Genomic DNA, 19,453 nt, shown 5'->3' on the forward strand with positions numbered 1-19,453 from the left:
GTTACTTAGATCTATGATTCTAGAATCTATTATTTCAAAATTATGTGAAAAGCCTATACATAACTATTATTTGAACAAGATGCATTCACCCTGTGCGTTGAGCTTCATTGCACAGCTAACAGAAAACAGATTAACAGGAATGATTGTAAATCTATAATTTATAGTAATTTATAGTGCCTTTGAAATTGCACCATTAACATAATTCATAATAATATTCATAATTATACAATATAGGTACAATAATTATCTTAATATGATTATATATTAATTAGTGTTAGTTATGATGGGGTGGTGCTGCCGGAGCTCAGCCAAGGTTGTAGGCTCTTCTCAGCTCCATTGCCGCCAAACTGCTGACTCAGCACATCACTCTCGTCCCCCATACTGATATCAGGTATAAAAGTGGGTGTGATCACAGTGGGTGTCCCTGGGAGGAAATTCTGTGTGGGCGTGAGGAAGTGTGATGGTCCGGCAGACTCGGTCATAAAAGTGGGTGTGGTTATTGAAGGGAGTCTAGCAGGCATCTGGTTGGTTGATGAAGGGAATCTGGGGTTGCTCTCCATTGCTATTGTAACACCTCCTTCCTCAGCACCACTGTCAGAGGAGTGCCAGCTGGAGGCAGAGTCTTGACTCAGCTTGTCCTCGATCGACACGAGAGAGCTGTCTAGGAACGGCAAGACCTGTGTGTGTAGTGTGTAGTGTATAGTGTGTGTGCGGTGACAGTGTGTGTGTGCATGTGTGCGTGTGGATATTTGATATCTAGTGTACATGACATATATCAGTAGATGTCCAGGCAAACAGTTTACCTATGTTGTACCCACAGCTCTTTAATTACAGTCACTATCAGTTAACTTGACTGACCTGTTCCTCATCGCTGGAACCCCAGTCGGAGCTCTGTAGGGAGGTGGTGGGTTGGGCAGTGAGTGGAGAGGGGTGTATCTTGCTCGTGGACTGCTGACGCTGCTGCTGGCTTGTCTGCTGGTCTGACAATTTCTGAGAGTGTTTCGTCTTTTTTTTGGATGAGCTCTGAGCACCTGCTGTTTGAGTGACAATAATAAATTTGGGCCTCAATAGCTCAGAGTAGTATATATTTAGAAAGGCTTACATACATGTACCTTACATGAAACTATATTTGTGTTGCTATTAAACTACCTATCAGGGAGGAACAATCCCACACACCCACCTTGATCAGCCCGTGGTGTCTTCCCTCCCGTTCCTTCACTGGGTGTGGTCCCACTAGAGCGGGAGGGGGCAGTCTTGGGGGTGGTGTTGGTGGAGCGTTTCTTGGGTGGCGGCTTGACGGGAATGTCCTCCAATGGGTGGGCGGGGCCACCTGGGTCCAGGATCACTTCCCCACTGTCCACGCTCATGATCACCCTCTACAAGTGGTGAGCAACATGTGATACTGATTCATTATAGTACGTGCATCTATTGATCTGAATTGCCTATAATTATGTGTTTAAAATGAACTCACTGGTCTGATACGAGGTCGAGACATGAGCTTCTTCCGCTGGTTAGCAGCTACCTCACATGCCCAGAATATCCTCTCTGCAAGCAAGAATGATTATCTATATACATGTACAGTACCACTTCAGTGCTCCTGACAGGACGTATAAGGCTAAGCTACGAGAACATTAGCCCCAGAACACTAGCCCCACAACACAATGCAGATCGAAATAGTTAAACATATTTTAACAGCCGTAACTTTAGCACCGTTGATCCAATGTCAACATTTTTATGATTTCTAAGTGCTTGGAAGGATACCTTTCAAATGAATGTGTTTAAACCCAAAATTTCGTCGGAGCCATAATTTGTCATTTTTCGGCTTTGGACCATGGGCTATTATTCATGGTATGGCCAAATCGACCAAAAATGTTATCTCTTAAATATGAACTTTGATGATACCATTTGAAAGGTCTCCTTCTAAGCTTTCATAAAATCATAAAATGGTTGATAATGGATCCACGGAATTCAAGTTATGGCAGCTGAAAGAGTCCCCCGAACCACATTAAACAGCGTTGTACATGTTGAACATATATACAGCCATAACTTTAGTGCTGTAGAACCAATGTTAAAATTTTTATAATTTTCTTGAAGCTTAGAAGGAGGCCTTTGTGGGAAGATCCTCAACAATGCTCTCAAGAGACTACATAATATCACAGTACACTCACCGAAGTCTTCCTCGTTCCTACTTCGGTGCAGGTAGATCCACACCTTCCTAGAGCCATCGTAACGAACGCACGGGTCCTTCTCATAATGGAGTCTGTCCAGGGCACCACTCACGGCATTGTTCAACTGCATGCATCAACATGTGCAAAAGCATTAATCAAACAAATCTTAACTGTACAGTTAGTGTTTGTCAACGCAATTTCTAAATCCAAAGTTGGGTAAATTTTTTTATAATACTATGGATCGATATAAACTGTGTCAGGAGTTGGCTCCTGACTGTGCACTAGGAACATAATGCTACAATACATGCTGTAAACATACACACACAAGTATTCATGATACCTGACTGTCGGACACATTGTCAGAGAGGTACTGGGAGTCCTGCACCAGGACACACAGCTACAAGCAAAACAATAAACAAGGGTAACACTTCAGTACACACATTGCTATATAGCTCACATCAATTCTTGTTCCTTCTCCATTGGGTAGTCTGGAGGTGGCATCACGCACTGCAGGGATATGGTATATGATATACAGTGACAATAGAGCTATAGGGTTCTCACCGAGTGAGAGTATAGTGACACAGGTGGGTCGCTCGGGTATGAGAAGGGCGTGGCCTCGGGCCTTGCTGCTCGCCTCCCTCTTGGTGGAACGAGAGCCCTACAACAGGAAGGGGGTCACGATGGTAGGAGGAGGGGGACATGGATAAGTATAAAACAAATAAAGCAATGTCAGGCTATGGGTAAGGATCTCTCACATGATAAACTGAATCAAAATCACAGGGAAAACAACTAAGATCTCGCATAATTTTATACATAATAACATACTTTGACAGGCCCAACTGGTGCCTCAAAGCCATGCACCATGTAGGTAAAGGACTTCTGAGGGGAGGCATAGCGATCCCTTTCCTGCAGTGGGGAGATTACCATTACAACCATACTGGACTATTTAGGAGGACTGGAAACAGTTTCTGGGGGCTGAGATTTATCACTAACAGTACTGTATTGCTGCATAGAACAGCTAGTACACAAAATAGTACTCCACATACCAGTTGTTGGAATTTCATGATCTCCTTTGGAGAGCAAGACCTGAAAGTGAATCGAGTCCATCTGCAGAATTGGAAAAAGTCATATGATACAGTTGGAGAATCACATGACTATCAAATGATACTCACACATGAGGAGGCGGAGGCTCGTACTCTGAATAATCCACCACGGGCTATAAGAGCAAAAAAGTGTGTGCGTATACATACAAAGAAGTAGCGCTCAAAAGTAATAAACAGCCAATGATATTAACAACGCATACATGTATCCAATTAGGGCATCACATGATCACTCACGAGAATTTTGGGCAGGCTCTGTAGCCAGTGATCGCAGAGAATGAGCAGATCCACATCATTGTCTCTACCAGCCCCTGAGCAGGAAAGAGGGAGGTAATATCTTAACATACATACAACAATGGACACTCTTACCGATCCACTTCCAGTGGTCTATTCTGTCCCGGAACTCAATGACAGGTATGAAGTGAGCCAGAGGAGAGAACGAGGACACAGCTGCAGAGAGAGAGGATATGTATATAGAAATTATAGTCATTAAAACAACTAACACACTGACCTCCCACTTCAGCAGCTAGATAGCAGATGGCAGAGAGAGTGAGCTGGGACCAGTTAGGGCGCCTCCTACCCCACACACAGCAGGACACCTCAGGAGACCTCTGGGTAGTGAAACAATACCTACTGAGTGATGGATAACTAGGTGCACACACATAAATTGCCTGCCAATTTTAATACTGTTTCCCAACAAAATTGTACCAACTTGCACTACAGTATACTTACCATAGCATGCCTCACATACTTCACCAGCTGCAAGGGTTAAAATTCACAGTCATTACACATAGCATATATAGCATATAATAACACGAACCTTGCTCAGTTCTCCCTTCCCATCTAGATTATCTGTGAAGATGTGTCTTAGTAGAGAAAAGAAACTCATAAACTTGGCCACCGGGAGTGGTCCCTCGATCCTGAGAGAATGAAAAGACATGCCTAAAAATAAACAAAAATGAAAGAGATTGGAACCAGGAAATACAGAAGAGAAACGCATGGCATAATGAGTGAAGTCCATACAACACACGTACTGCCTCTGGCGACAGTGAGAACACACCTGACTGGCTCTAGTGGCGGGTCAGCTGTTGAGCCAGTATTGTCCAGTGGTCGATACGCCTCGTACACGGCCTGGTGGGCGTCAGTATTCACATCCATCCCTGCATCATGAGGTAATAACATGGTTGGATGTGTACGTATGTACAGTGTATATGTGCACACTCACCTTCCACTCTTTGCAAAGATCGAGACCTGTGCAAGACTGGTTGGGCCACACCCACTTCCTGATCTGTTTTCAGCCTCTTACTGACCGCATGTTGTTTGTCTCTCACTCTTCTCCTCGAAAAACCTGCACAACAGTGAAACACAAAACAGGATTGTAATATTAGGATAAGAGCTCTATTGGGTACAGCTGTAACAGTTAGTGTTTGCTTACTTCTACTATAGTCGAGGTTCTGTCTTGTCTCCAGACCTTTCACTGCTTGTTCGGCACTTGTCTGCGAGTGGAGACCGACATGCAGTTAATAATTATGTTAATTCCCCGGCGGCCTGATAAAGTACCTTATTCATCTTTCTCTTAGTTCTGTGGATTTGCAACATCTGTCTGTACTCATCATCAGTGACGACAGTATCGTCTGTGATCTGATTGGCTGGTTCTTCCTCGTCTGACGACATATACGCGCTACCTTGATCACACTCTTTCCTTATCTCGTGCAACAACCTACATTACAAACTCCTTCCTTCATGTCCTTTATACTTCCTACAATAAATGTTTAAATACAATACCAGCCAAGGGACTTAGAGGTTTCCTGCTGCACTTCAAAACATGATTTTTTTGTTAAAATTTATTTGGGCCATAATTTACACACCTAGTGAATGTGGACTCCCTCCTCCTCTGACCGGCTGGTTTCTCTGTGTCTCTGCTTGAGGAGAGGTTCTCCAGTGCCCCTGAGAATAGTGCCTCCTGCAGTAGGTGTTGTCTTGACAATAACAGCTCCCTCAGAATGGCCACATAGCGGGCCTGCTGACTCAGCTATATAGTGTGGGGGGAGGGATCGTAACTAAGTGCATGTACATATATTGGGCTACCTTATACTGGTGCTGTTTCAGCTGTACAAGGTGTTGCTGTGAGGCCACGACCTCAGGGGAGAGAGAACCATCTGTAGTGTATAGCAAAAAAAGTGTAAAATAGTGTCGTGAAAAAAAAAGAAGAATAAACTAACAATGCATTTTTTCCCAAAGTTTCTGGATAGGATTGCCAAATCTCACGTTGCCACCGGAGAATAGCAGTCTGTGGGTGTGGAAAATGAGTTTACATAACGACCACAATTGATACTAACGTACGTTAGCAACGCACTGTGACTGTTACGGAAAAACAAAACGCACTTGAGCATGTCTTTGTCTGGTTGAGGGTGGTCTCCCTTGGTTTGAGGTAGCAATGCTTCAAGCCTTGTCCGCTCTTCCTCTGTTAGTACATTGTCCCATGTGTTCCCACTGAGGACCTCAGAGAATATGTGGCTCTAGGGGGAATGTTAGTGAGCATGATTTTCCAACAGTGCTGGCTTATTAGGCTACCATACATCTTCTAGAAGACAGGCTGGGACATTCAGTTGCTCTCCTCCCAATGAAATAGCTTCCATCTTGGTAGAGCATTGCAGAATAGGGTCACTTTGGCTTTCAGTATCATCCATACTTCTTAGCTTTTAATTTTAGGGGGTTGACACGTGGGTACTTGGAGGTCAGAGATCAAAGTTCAGAAGTTGGTGGGTGTGGAAGGGGTGGGGGAAGTTAGTGTACGTACTGTAGTTGAGTGCGGTTAAGGAGTTCCGGTTGCGGTGGCCGGCCAGCCACTCCGGATATGATTCAAGATCCAGTCTAGTCGAGTCGAGTCGAGTCGATCTTGTCCTCGATCCTGTGATTCCGGGATTCCATAAGCAGGAGTTCTCTGCCGGAACTATAACTATGCTCGAAGAAACAGCAGACAAACTTCCATCAGGTAGGTCATTTGAAATAATCTAGACTGATCAATATAATATTATCTATATAAATATGTACCTTGTATAGAATAATAGCCTTCACATTGCAATAATTTGTATGCATTGTGTTGGATGTGATTTCTAAAACCGTGGCAGCGTTAATTGCTGTTTTGCAATGACAATAATCCACTTACTCCCTCCCCTCCTATCTGTCTCTCTCTCTCTCTCTGTCTTCTCTATGCAGACCCGAGATGCTGGACTCGTGAACATGTCACAGTGTGGCTAAAGTCCTCCACTGTTCGATACAGACTGGAAGATGTGCAATCTGAACGTTTCCCTATGAATGGCAAAGGCCTACTGCTCATGACCAAGGACATGTTTGTGTATCGTGTCTGTGAGGGTGGCGGTATCTTGTATGAAGACTTACAACTGAAATTACAGAGGGTGTTCAAAGAATGTCTAAAACAAGTGTCGGGTAATGCCCAAACTGTCACATGAAAATCACACGCACTTATTTGCGGAGAAGGGACTTAACTCTGTGTAATTGTTTCCTGTTGACAGTTTTCATTCTTGTTCCATTTCCTTTTTTATTTTATTTCACACCTGTGATGAATCTACTATTCTCTCTGTATAATTATACCATTTCCTTTATGATGTCGGGTGTACGTCTACAATGCATAATTCATGCAGTGTATAATTGTAATGAAATTTGATATCAAAAGGATGTCGTATACGTACATGTCATGTCCTGAATAATTATAAATGATCGTGAAGAGTAATAATTAGTCGTAATCATAAGAAATAAGTAATATAACAGAGACTGTAAGTTACAATAATGCTTATTGCGATGACGGTAATACATTTGCCATAGAGAATACAGGATGATAGAGAGCTTGTAGTACATTCATAGCTGCAGGGTCTGGTGTTGCTATAGAGGGTGGTGTTTGCTCCAGCTTTACTGTGGTGGAGGGTTGAGGGGAGGGTGTGTGCTGTGTGGAGGAGGGAGGAGAGGGAAGACTGGTGGCTTTCACAAGAGTACCGAGATCTTGAACTGTACAGCTCTCCACAGTGTTTGGTAGTGCCTCTAATTTCGCAACGTTGTGATAAGAGTTGGTGTTGGCTATGGCAGGTTGTTGATGCTCATCAGAGCTGCTTCTTGAAACAGTGCTAGGATCACTGCCAAGGTATTTTGCAATTGTGTCAAAGTTGAACTGGTACACATATCGCTTCCCATGAACTTTGTGCATAATCTTTTTATCGTAGTAATATCGTATTGCACGACTGAGCTTGTCATAATTCATTGCCGGCTTTCGTTTGCGATTCCCCCAGAGTGTGGAGACAGCCTCAGGATCGAGCAGCTTGAACTCTCCATCTCCTCCGGCCCAGTTGATAATGTTAGAGTATTTGCTGTCTTGCAAGAGCTCGTACAGAAACTGCCACAGTTGAATTTGTCCTGCAGGTAACAAGTATAACACACTGTCTTAGTGATTGTTCATTCAATCGGATAATTATTATTGTGTGCTAACTCTATTAAACAGGTACAACCTTCAATATCCTTTTTCTACAATCATGATAATTATACGACTAACTAGGACCACATTCAGACAAATGAAAATGAGGACAATGCTTATGTTAGCAGCATTTCCTTTAGGAGAATGTTGAATAGAACATTTGAGTATAGAATCAGTAACTTTTTCTATTACTGTTTACCCAAGAATCTACTCGGGTAACAGTGTAGTATTCACTTGAAACAGACAAAGCTGACTTCCTTTGAAACCTAATAGCTTCCTGTAACTCTCATGAAAACTTCCTGGCTCATGTATCAGCACTACCTCAAACAACCTCTCATTGTTATTAACTATTCACATGACGATACATAGCATTACACACATTGCACACACTGCACACACTGCACACACACACACACACACACACACACACACACACACACACACACACTGCACACACACACACTGCACACACACACACACTGCACACACACACACACACTGCACATACCTTGTTGATTTGTTGAAGGGGAGAGTGGAGTAGCTGGAGTCTGACTGGGATCTTCCTGCACTGTCATCATGGGGATATTGATAGGAGGGGGACGATAGGCTCCACTATGGCTGGAGGTGTGAGGTGGTTGGGGGGAGGGTGTGGGAGAAGTGTGGGAGTGGGTGGGGGACGGTGTGACACCAGGCCGGCTAGGTACAGAAAGTGAGCGTTGCATTGGGTTTGCACTGGCAGAAAGTTTCAAAACGTCGGCTATCGTAAGAGAGGAGCCCAATGTGGGTGGTGTTGACATAGTATACCTGCTCTCTGCAGCGGATACTTGGGGTAGAGCAAAGGTGGATGAGATGGCAGTGTGTGTTGGTGTGAACACTGTGGTGCTCCTGAGGTGGCTCTGTGCAGCCAATGCAGCAGCATTCATCATTGCAGAGTAGGCACTCCAGTCTGTATTCAACTGCTCAAGAGAAGATACATCTGCAGGGGGAGAATCATTGTATAAAAAAAGTTGAGGGTAACATAAGTTTGTTATGGCTTTCATGCTGCTTAGGGAGTCGCTTTGCATCACATGCACAATTCTTAGGAAACTAGCAGGATGCTAGGTTCGGACAAAGGAAATGGAGGTCAGTGGGTACAGAGGAAGTGCCAACATAACAGGAAGTTGACATCTAACAATAACTGGCCAGTCTTTTGACCACTTATGGGAGGACAATGCACTAAAATGTGCCCTCAGGAGATTAAGTTAATGTAGACATCAACAACACATGAACTTGGAGAATCCCTACCAGTAATTGAGGATACTGTGGGTGCTGTAGATGTCAAAGGAATAGGCAAGCTTGTCAAGGGCATAGGGTTTCTCAAGAGTTGAGGATTCACTGGAAAAAAAAAACAGAATATTAAGATAATGATAGTAGTAAGGGATTGTTTGGGGCTATGCTTGCTGACGTTATGTCAGAGGAATTTGGTCAAGAGAAGGAAGTCTGCACGGATAATTTCCCCTTGTATTGTATTCTAGGTAGGAAACAATTGGGCGAGCCATACAATCGCCCCTAAGCTCTTCGCACAAAGCGGAAAGCTGCTACCCTAATAGATCTCCCACGTACAACTGCCCATGTAGGGGGCCTTTTCCTGAGGCCCACCAACAAGGAAGCAATAATTCGCTTAAGTAGGAAATTAAACTAAGTGTGAACAATGAATACCTGAAAAATTCCAACTTACAGAATAGTCCAGAGTTTTGTAATTGAGATTTGTACATTGCCTCCTGTGACTGCTTCTGAAACCCTGCAATAAATATATAATGTTATAAATGTGTGCACAGCATTATTGTGTTGTATATACTTACGAAGTAGAGAAGAATAATCCGATACTGAGTTAGGCCATAGGCAGGTAGGCCACATTCCAAAACCAGGTACCTTCACATCTGGGTCAGGTTTAGCGTCAGCCTTTGATAAGCCAGCAACAGCTGCATTAAAACAATCATATTAATTATCACCATTTCCTGATTTTGTAGCTACTAAATAACGCTATCTTTTCCTATAAGGAAATATGAATATCACACATGTCACCATGGCAGTATAAGGAAGTTTGTGTGCGTATAGCTATGCAGCTATCCCATTTCCTCACCACTTTTTGCCCTAAGCAGGTTCAGATGAGAATACAGGATATCTCCAGTGAATGGAGGTGCTCTGCTCAGGAATTCCTCTTTACTAAGGCTGCACAGCTGAGGACCAGAGAAGGAAAAGTTGCACAAATTGATTTGGCTCATGTCAAACTCCTTTGCTGCCCAGTTTAACCATTGGCAGACATTCCTTTGTGTCCATTGCATTGGGTCTGAAAAAACAGTGCAAGCAGTTAATAAGAGAGTGCAGTGCAGTTAATAATTATTATTAGTGTTAACCAGTTCTGCATGCACTGTCATTTATTCAAGACAAGATACAAACTGAGAAATGCAAGCCCTCCAACTCACCAGAAGGAAGTTCTTCACTATCAGTTGGCTTTGGTTCATTCCTGTCTGCAAGGGCCGGTCTTTTCGGCACATGATTCAGCTCCGAGCTTGTGTCATTAGCTGGTCTCTTTCGATTGAACAATGATACATTCACTTGAGCATCAATTTGCTGAGATTCCATGTGCTTGGTAACTTCCAGCTCCAATGGTGAAGAGATGCTATGTCTTCTTGTTCTTACTTTTGCAGCCATTGAAATCACAGTGAGCTCTTAAACCACAGTAGTGAAGAATAGTGAAGTTGTGTAGATTTATATTGAGTATAATTTTGTAAAAGCTGAGGCTAGCTAGCAATATGCAGTAGCTCCAAATTCTGGTGAATGGCCTTTTATTATGACATGGCACAGGAAGGATGTAATTAAAGACATTGTGCATTCTGCGGTTGATTGTTGTCAGTCGACAGTGACCTTCCTTCCGGTACCTTGCTGTAAACTGCTGCTGTGATTATTATATGACATGTGGGTGTGTGTTGTGAGCTGCATCAGAGTGGAACGGTGCAGCTGCCAACCATTGCCCCTCTTTCCACTGCACTGTACTGTAGCTATAGCTAGCTGTAGTACTGAGCTGTGTGGCAAGGAGTAAAAGTCATGGCACAAAGCGTAATTCTTTTTGTGTGATTCTGGCTTGCTGTGATTAATTTTGCTCATGCAGGGAGATGACGCCGCCGCGGTGGAAATGGTACCTGTAACCGACAGACAAAACGATGTAAAAGAGAAAAAAAAGAATTCACCAGAGGACCTAAAAAGCGAACTACAAATGGTATGTTACCGGAAGCCCTATAATTATGAACGATAATTATTTCCTGTTGTCAGCTTTTACATTGTGTTTAGGTGGGTGGACTTATTACAATGGTTGAGTATTGTGGTTAAGTTGCCATGAAACAATGGGGGTGGTGTCCACATTCTTACCTTGTTGACCATTTGCACATTTTTTCCTACTATCGGAATTTCCTGTTTAGTGTTTAGCTATTATATTTATATTCACCGACAGGATGAGCACCTCATTCCATTGGAGGAGCTGTACTCAAGGCTGGAAACAAATCCATCCCAGGTAACCTGTCGTGACTACACCAGTAATTGTTATGGATAATCTCCACGCGTTATATTTTCATTTGCTGCTTGATGTATTACACACTGTTATAATAGTGTTGATTGATTTATAGGGACTTTCCAGCAAGCTAGCGGAGGAGAAGCTGAAGAGAGATGGGCCAAATGCCCTCACACCACCGAAACAAACTTCTGAGATAGTCAAGTTTCTTCTCCAGTTATTTGGTGGGTTTTCTGCTCTTCTTTGGCTGGGCACCTTCCTCTGCTTGCTGGCATACACTATCGAGGAGGTAGACACTCCTGGAGGCTCCATGGACAACGTGAGGAATCCACTGAGTCTACTTTAAAGAAAGCTTTACTTTTCTACTAATTTTGCTAGTGTATAGTGTATGTAAACAAATCCCTAAAAGTTGATAGTACATTGCGCACACTAAAAATGTATTGTTATCCAATGTTTCCTCCATATAGCTTTACCTGGGGATTGTCCTTTTCCTTGTAGTCGTTATCACTGCATGCTTCTCCTACTATCAAGTGAGTCTCAAATACAATAATATTGTTCAATGCCTGGGGTTAATTGTATTTGCATTAACAGGAAGCCAAGAGCGCCAGCATCTTGAAGAGTTTTTCCAAGCTTGTACCTCAGGTATGTGATTGACCCATCTCTTTCTAAATCATAGCAAGTGATAACACCTTAGTATATCATAATTATACTTTGAGGGTATAAGCTTTCGCGGAATTACCGTTAGATACTTGATCAGCGAAAACCACGAACATTTATATCCTTGAAATATACCCGCTATACGGTATTCCCTCGTATTATGGTACAAATAGACATCTCAAGATATGTAGGTTTTCTTGGAATTTTTCTAGGACACTGTTGTTTTGCGTGATGGAGAGTTTGGGCCAATCTCTGTGGAGAAGCTGGTGATTGGAGACATTGTCTCTGTCAAGTTTGGAGACAGGCTACCGGCAGATATCAGAATCATCACCAGTGCTGGTTTCAAGGTATAAACTTCCATAGCTCATTGTAAGCTGTCTATGAAGTGAATTGTGTTTCCAAACAATTATTATTGGTATTGCTACTAGCAGAATTATTATGATTGCATTGCGGACTGAAAGACCCAGTAAATTGCATGTATAGCCCAAATAAGGAGTTATGAGTGGTTGGTGGGATCTTCCTTCCTCTACTATATCCTTCCTGTCTCTCAGCCAGGGAAGTTATCGAGGAAGCAGTGGTCAGCATAGTTCACAGGTCATTTGCTTGGAGAGGATAAACTCCTGATTAGCATTAAGTGTTTCCGCTTATAATATTCTTAGAATAGGTTACAACCCTAGCAGCTTGGTTAGAGCCTAAAACAGGAAATGCACATTCTCCCGGGCTTCTGTAGGTGGACAACAGCTCTCTGACTGGAGAGTCTGAACCCCAAGCACGCTCCCCAAACTGTACCAGTCAACAACCTCTAGAGACTAACAACATTGCTTTTTTCTCATCTAGCGCACTGGAGGGTAAGCACACGGTATTTGGGGCTACAGAACTCACCGTTATTTCTCCGTGCAGGTACTTGCACTGGAGTGGTGATACACACTGGCGATCACACAGTCATGGGGAGAATTGCTCGCTTGACTGGAAGTATCGTCGAAGAAAGTGAGCACTTTAATAGTCTTAAGTAGATCGATATCAGTAAGCCATCTTTTATAGATACCTCACATGTAAATTATATTCTCTTACATAGGTATCTAATTATTTTTGCAGAAACTCCCATAGCGATTGAGATCTCTTACTTCATCCACCTCATCACGTCTGTGGCGGTGGCCCTTGGTGTAGGAAGTCTGGCCATTTGTCTGGGCCTGGGTTACCACTGGCTCCAGGCTGTACTCTACTTCATCAGTATGCTCGTGGCCAACGTCCCAGAGGGACTCCTCGCCACTGTCACGGTGAGGCTCTATCACACAATGCAGTACAATTGTAACTACAGTATAATTAGCCTATTGCCTAGATTTTTTAAAATTATGTAACAAGGTGGCAGTTAGGAAGTTGAAATTAAAATTGTGAGAGCTTTGTGGGATGATAGGGAATGCCTCTTGCACATGTGATGAAACCTTATTTTGTTAGGTCATTTTCCTGCATGTTTGATTGCATACCAAAGCCAGCCAACAATAATCCACTGCTTGTGTCCTTATATTCCCAGGTGTGTCTGACCCTGACTGCTCAGAGAATGAAGACCAAGAATTGTTTAGTGCGTAAGCTGGAGGCTGTTGAGACACTGGGCTCCACTTCAGTCATCTGCTCTGATAAGACGGGCACTCTCACTCAAAACAGAATGACTGTCGGTATGTCAGAGATAGGGAAATTTATATTTTTGGATGAGTCGTACAGAAAATACTAGACACTTTTAGGTACTTTACTATGACTGTTTGTGTGTTTTGGTTCAGCTCACATGTGGTATGCTAATGAGATTTACGAGTCCAACACAAACGAAGACATCCACCATCCTGAAAGAACACTTCGGGTGAGCAAGGTTATGAAGTATTATTGCCGTGAGTACTAACCCACTATTCTGCAGGCCTCGAGCAAGGGCTGGGATGCTCTGTCCAGAGTGGCTGGTCTCTGCAATAGAGCCACCTTCAACACCAACCAGGGCCACATCAAGGTGTTGGATAGGTGAGATGATGGTGTGTGTGTGTCGTGTTGTGTTTAGATATATGGTGTGTTTGGATAGGATTTGCAATGGTGATGCATCAGAGTCTGCACTGCTCAAGTGTTTTGAGCTTGAAGTCGGTTCTATTGAAAAGTACAGAGAGAAGCATCCGAAAATCTGTGAAATTCCCTTTAATTCCACTAACAAATACCAAGTGAGTGAATAATTGTCATTATTGCAGTGATGAGTTGTTGCTCTCTCTTCAGCTATCTATTCACGAGCGTGCCGATGGTGATGAGTATATATTGGTCATAAAAGGTCAGTTTGCTAGTTTGCGTATTGCAGTAGCTGCATGAAATACATTGTTAAACTCACTGCAGGTGCTCCAGAGAGAATTCTTGAAAACTGCTCTCGATATCTGACCTCTAACGGAACGGTGGGTAAATTTGTAATACCATCTGTATTACAATCGTATATGTATGTATACCTACTAGTCTACACATGATTGCTGTGTTTGCTTCCTTTACTCAGGAGGAGCCCATATCAGAAGAGTTTAGACAAGCATTCAACAAGACATACTTGGATCTGGGAGGTGTAGGAGAGAGAGTCCTGGGGTGAGTTTAAAAGGGCTCCTTATTGTTAGTGGCTTAAATATGTAAAGCTATTAGGTAGCTTACTAATTTAGTGTGCATACATGCATACTAGTAGGTAGGTATGGTTAGCTCTCCTTGGTGCATTTATAATTATGCTTTTTTTCCCCAAAACAACTCTTAGTTGGTCTAGTTAAGTGCATAATATTATTATAGTTACATGCATGTATTGGTATTGTATGTTGAAGTATTTTATAGAGCTTATAGAGCACAATGGCTGGGTAGTTCATCAGTAGTGTTGAACCAAACAATGGTTATTGTATCATAGCACATATTTGCATCCCGGATCCCTAATATTGGAGTGTGTCTAGTGTCACATGAGCCAGAGCTAGTAGTCATTTCACAGCAGTTTTTTTATCTAAGCCAATCAAGTTTGTTAAGTCTTCGATCGTTATGAAGTGCCTTGCCGTTTTGTGCCTATTCCTTGGACTCTCACTGGCCCTGCCAACATTTAGGAGTTCTTCTGAGGCTGAGATAGAACGCTTCAATGGAGCACTGGCAGGAGAAATTCTAAGTCGTTGTATTCTTCAAAATGGTCTCACACGATGTATTGAAAATCGGCTCCAACCATCTGATCTCATAAATGTTATGTCTTCTCTACCAAGGCTAAAGTCTATTGTGAGCGTATGTGCTAGTGGCTCTGACCAACTGTTTGATTGTATTGGCAATGCTCTCACTACTCGCGATGTGGATGACATGGTCAACGAATTGTTTCCATCGAAGGTCGAAACTCAAGAAAAACAAATCTCCAGCTGGAAGTCTTTCATGAAGGCCCTAGATGGGCTTAATCTTGCCCAAAGTATGAGTACCGACTTGTGTAAGGAGTTATACATGTGTAAAACACATGGTTGAACTAACAATAATAATATAAACAGGCGGTATTAGTTTTATTGAAATGAAACTGAATAATTGGCTTATATTGTGTTGAACTCTGTGTCTCTGTAACGTGTGACAATTAAGAGATTGTATGTTCATTGTCTGTTATAGTAATGTATACGTATCCACCATGCATGTATGTATTATGAATAGTAATGCATGGCAGACCAGCAACTAGCATCCATGACAAGTATCACATGCATGGCTACAGTACTCATCATGACATCTGACTATCTGATAGCGTTGCAGTACAGCTACTTACAGAGCACAATGGCTGTATGTTTATACAGTATAGTGTCCAGCCAAACAATGGGTATTGTGGCAAGTACAGTACGTACGTATATATCTGTATCATCCCGTGATCACTAGCTCTCAGCCTTTTTAGGGTATGTCTATAGTGTCATATAAGCCAAGCTAGAGTAATTGCTGTCTAAGTCAGTCAAGTTTTTTAAATCTTCGCGATCGTCATGAAGTGCCTTGCCGTGTTGTTCCTATTTCTTGGACTCTCACTGGCCCTGCCAACAGCTAGGAGATCTTCTGAGGCTGATATAGAACGAGTTGAATACACTCTTAGTGATGTGAAGGACATGGTCAATCAGCTCTACCGACAGTTTCCATCAAAAGTCAGAACTCAATCACTTTCCTGGGAATCTTTCTTCAGAGCATTTATGAAAACGTTTGTATCTCCTGAATTGATGATATCTCCTAACTTTAAAAACAGTCCTGACGCTTGTAGATATGGTGACATATCGTGTAATACAGGTTGGAACTAGCAATACCATGTCGTGTGCAAGTATACGTACTGTACTAGTTTAAAACAATCAAAGAGTTCTCGTGTATGTGGAATTTTTGTACACACTTAATTGTGTTGGCTGACAAGAGATCGATTAGTTATTTTATTTATGTATTGACTATTTTCATTGGTTTATCCCTCAGTGATTTTGTTATAGTGTTAGCTTTGTCTATATTTAATAGCATACATGTCTGGTAGCTAACCTAGGTACGGATACTGATACTGATACTGAAATAACTGAACTGCACTCTGTGTGTGTGTGTTGCATGATATTGATGCATGGTAAAGCGCACCAGAGATATCATGTACTATACTACTCATAATGTATAGGTTTGCACATCAGATATTGGACACTAGCAACTACCCTAAAGGCTACGAGTTTGATACTGACAAGATGAATTTCCCCTCAAATGACTTATGCTTTGTGGGCCTCATGTCACTGCTGGACCCACCTCGCTCCAATGTACCTGAGGCTGTGTTCAAGTGCAGGACTGCCGGCATCAAGGTGAGCTAGCTGTACGTATAATTATTCCTACCCGTAACATATCTTAATTGTCATTACATATATGAGGCGACCCATCACTTGATAACCTGATATAATAATTATTGTGCACTCATTGTACGCATGCATGCAGGTGATAATGGTGACTGGAGATCATCCCATTACCGCTAAGGCTATAGCCAGGATGGTGGGAATTATCAGTCGAGGTATTGTACACACACACACACACACACACACACACACACACACACACATACACACACACACACACACACACACACACACACACACACACATGTAGTCCTTCAGCTATGTCAATAATTGTATGTGTGCAGGCAACAAGACAGCAGATGAACTTGCACAGGAACAAGGCTTCACCGTTTTTTCTCAGGAAATTAGGTAACAGGCTGCATGTGCATGCATCATGGTGGCTACCCCATCAAGGAATGACATTCACTTAATTTCAATCTTATAGGCAATCTGCTGAAGCTATAGTAGTGAGTGGAACTGAATTGCTGGTAAATAAATAAAAACCGTTTCTGTTGATGTGTCTATTTCCTGTCAGCGAACCCTTGACTCCCATGCATACAATACAGTGCTAAGGATATAGTTGTACAGCCTCTTTCCCTGATTCCTATTTCATGAATAAAATGATACTTCCACAAGTGGCATATTATAATCATTAGGGGTCATGGTTGCCTGAACACGTTTCCCTATTTGAGTTCGTAAACCCTGTTTGATCTAAGAGGTACAGAACGTATAAATTTAATATCCAAAAGTAGCTTGAGTCTATATGGGAATTCTTCATTCTACTGTCATAATCGTAGAGTGAGCATTAATTAACTCACTGCACACACAGGATATGAGTGATGACGATTTGGACGTAATTCTAACATCGTATCGAGAGATAGTGTTTGCCCGGACCTCCCCCACTCAGAAGCTACGGATTGTTGAGGGATGCCGTCGTGCTGACTGGGTGGTGGCAGTCACTGGTGACGGTGTCAATGATGCACCTGCTCTGAGGAGAGCCAATATTGGTGAGTGATAGCTATCATCTGTTTTTGTTAGAATTGTTGCTGTGTATAGGAGTGGCCATGGGTATCACTGGCTCTGATGTGTCCAAGCAAGCTGCTGATATGATCCTTCTTGATGACAACTTTGCATCCATTGTGACTGGTGTAGAGGAAGGTACGTCACCTCAGTGCAATGTATCCTGCTCAGTTTAAGATCTCTCTTCTTCTAGGTCGACTGATTTTCGATAACCTGAAGAAGTCCATTGCTTACACACTGACGTCCAACATACCTGAGATAACTCCCTTCTTGCTGTTCATTATTGCCTCTGTTCCACTGCCTCTAGGGGTCATCACAATCCTCTTCATCGACCTCGGCACTGACCTGGTAAATATACTGCCATTCTAAGCCCACTATCAGTGACTATGCTATTATATGGTTTATGCAATGCACTATGGGTTTATGTAGTGTGCTTTTACAGGTACCTGCCATATCTCTGGCATATGAAGAACCAGAAAGTAACATCATGGATAGGAAACCACGCGACTCTAAACGAGATAAGCTCGTCAATTCTCGACTCATCGGTATAGCCTATGGTCAGATTGGAGTCATGCAAGCTTTGGCGGGCTTTTTCTGTTACTTTGTGATCATGGGAGAGAATGGATTCCTACCATCCACTCTTATTGGGCTCAGGGCCAGCTGGGACAATCCTGTTGCCCATGTGGAGGACAGCTATGGACAGGAATGGGTATGTTGTGTTGTGGTAGGGAAGAACTGAGCACTACTCATATGCATGGTTTGGTGCATGCTTCCTTGGCCAACTTTATGTTTTTGTGAACTACCATTTAGCGTTGTGAAGCTTCTGTTTACAAGGTTTTACGTTGACTTGCAGACATTCGAGGCTCGCAAACGATTGGAGCAAACTTGTCACACTGGGTTCTTCATCAGCATTGTCATAGTCCAGTGGGCAGACCTCCTTATCTGTAAGACCAGGCTCAACTCTATCTTCCAACAGGGCATGAAGTGAGTACATTGTCATACTTTACCATAAACTGCAATGAATCAATTATTTCAGGAATTACTATCTCATCTTTGGTCTACTGTCGGAAACTTGTCTTGCTGTCTTCTTGGCTTACTGTCCTGTGATAAATGGCGTGTTTCGTCTGCATGGGCTGAGGTACGTACATAGATGAAAGTGTTCAGTTGTAATCACGTGTAATGTCTCCCTCCATAGGCTGGAGTGGATGTGTGCCGCTGTTGGATTCAGTCTCATGATATTTGTGTATGACGAGCTCAGAAAGCTAATCATACGAAGGTACCCTGGAGGTATGTTACTGTAGTTATTGTGAAAAACATACTGTACGCAAACCAATTGTGCCTCTAATTCTTCAGGTTGGGTAGAAAAAGAGACCTACTTCTGAGTGTGCGGACCTATCAGTCCCGAGGCCTATATCGTGCCCCTATACAGCCTTCAGTATTCTATTCAGCAGATGCTAACCACCTATTGTCAAGTAACTCATTTTACAATTCAGAAAACTTTATGGCTATGTACTAGTGTATAATGGTATGTGTTATTCCTTATGTGCTATTATCAAACTAGAAAGGGTATTATGATTAGCCAGTGGAGGAATGACAGAGTATTCAGAAAGAGGGGGTGGGGCTGGGCCTAGCTAGCTGACAAA

The 19,453-nt window shown here is 42.7% G+C and overlaps 3 protein-coding genes across 4 annotated transcripts; 1 reads left to right on the forward strand and 2 right to left on the reverse strand.

Moving 5' to 3' along the window:
* Positions 1-185: 185 nt before the first annotated feature.
* On the reverse strand, positions 186-6,017 carry LOC135341663 (nuclear factor related to kappa-B-binding protein-like). 2 transcript variants are annotated; one of them, XM_064538272.1, is made up of 25 exons: positions 5,848-6,017; positions 5,654-5,787; positions 5,491-5,558; positions 5,357-5,427; positions 5,137-5,300; positions 4,829-4,988; positions 4,704-4,764; positions 4,494-4,616; positions 4,329-4,428; positions 4,089-4,188; positions 4,001-4,027; positions 3,780-3,879; positions 3,638-3,718; positions 3,506-3,579; positions 3,341-3,384; positions 3,215-3,275; positions 2,994-3,074; positions 2,730-2,826; positions 2,626-2,675; positions 2,509-2,565; positions 2,169-2,292; positions 1,472-1,545; positions 1,181-1,376; positions 859-1,031; positions 186-677 (listed from the first exon to the last, which is right to left on the reverse strand). In XM_064538272.1, the coding sequence occupies exons 1-25, from the start codon at positions 5,956-5,958 to the stop codon at positions 279-281; spliced, it is 2,730 nt and encodes a 909-aa protein (XP_064394342.1). In that variant the 5' UTR covers positions 5,959-6,017; the 3' UTR covers positions 186-278. The 2 variants fall into 2 exon arrangements, with proteins under 2 accessions (XP_064394342.1, XP_064394341.1); XM_064538271.1 differs by having other exon boundaries at positions 859-1,034.
* Positions 6,018-6,951: 934 nt separating this feature from the next.
* LOC135341675 (Friend leukemia integration 1 transcription factor-like) lies at positions 6,952-10,575 on the reverse strand. The gene is made up of 7 exons (XM_064538291.1): positions 10,220-10,575; positions 9,877-10,083; positions 9,596-9,715; positions 9,472-9,534; positions 9,039-9,128; positions 8,263-8,730; positions 6,952-7,696 (listed from the first exon to the last, which is right to left on the reverse strand). The coding sequence occupies exons 1-7, from the start codon at positions 10,446-10,448 to the stop codon at positions 7,083-7,085; spliced, it is 1,791 nt and encodes a 596-aa protein (XP_064394361.1). The 5' UTR covers positions 10,449-10,575; the 3' UTR covers positions 6,952-7,082.
* A 107-nt stretch (positions 10,576-10,682) lies between these two features.
* Positions 10,683-19,389, forward strand: LOC135341662 (sodium/potassium-transporting ATPase subunit alpha-3-like). The gene is made up of 29 exons (XM_064538270.1): positions 10,683-10,853; positions 10,906-11,013; positions 11,245-11,304; positions 11,417-11,620; positions 11,769-11,831; positions 11,893-11,943; positions 12,171-12,305; positions 12,689-12,806; positions 12,859-12,945; positions 13,054-13,235; positions 13,490-13,631; positions 13,734-13,810; positions 13,865-13,962; positions 14,021-14,153; positions 14,206-14,257; positions 14,320-14,375; positions 14,471-14,553; positions 16,589-16,763; positions 16,894-16,966; positions 17,096-17,159; positions 17,236-17,278; positions 17,620-17,797; positions 17,847-17,948; positions 18,004-18,158; positions 18,253-18,519; positions 18,664-18,794; positions 18,847-18,948; positions 19,006-19,097; positions 19,164-19,389. The coding sequence occupies exons 1-29, from the start codon at positions 10,842-10,844 to the stop codon at positions 19,190-19,192; spliced, it is 3,072 nt and encodes a 1,023-aa protein (XP_064394340.1). The 5' UTR covers positions 10,683-10,841; the 3' UTR covers positions 19,193-19,389.
* The last annotated feature ends 64 nt before the right edge of the window (positions 19,390-19,453 follow it).

This window comes from Halichondria panicea, chromosome 9, assembly GCF_963675165.1.
Source record: "Halichondria panicea chromosome 9, odHalPani1.1, whole genome shotgun sequence".
Lineage (NCBI taxonomy): Eukaryota > Metazoa > Porifera > Demospongiae > Suberitida > Halichondriidae > Halichondria > Halichondria panicea.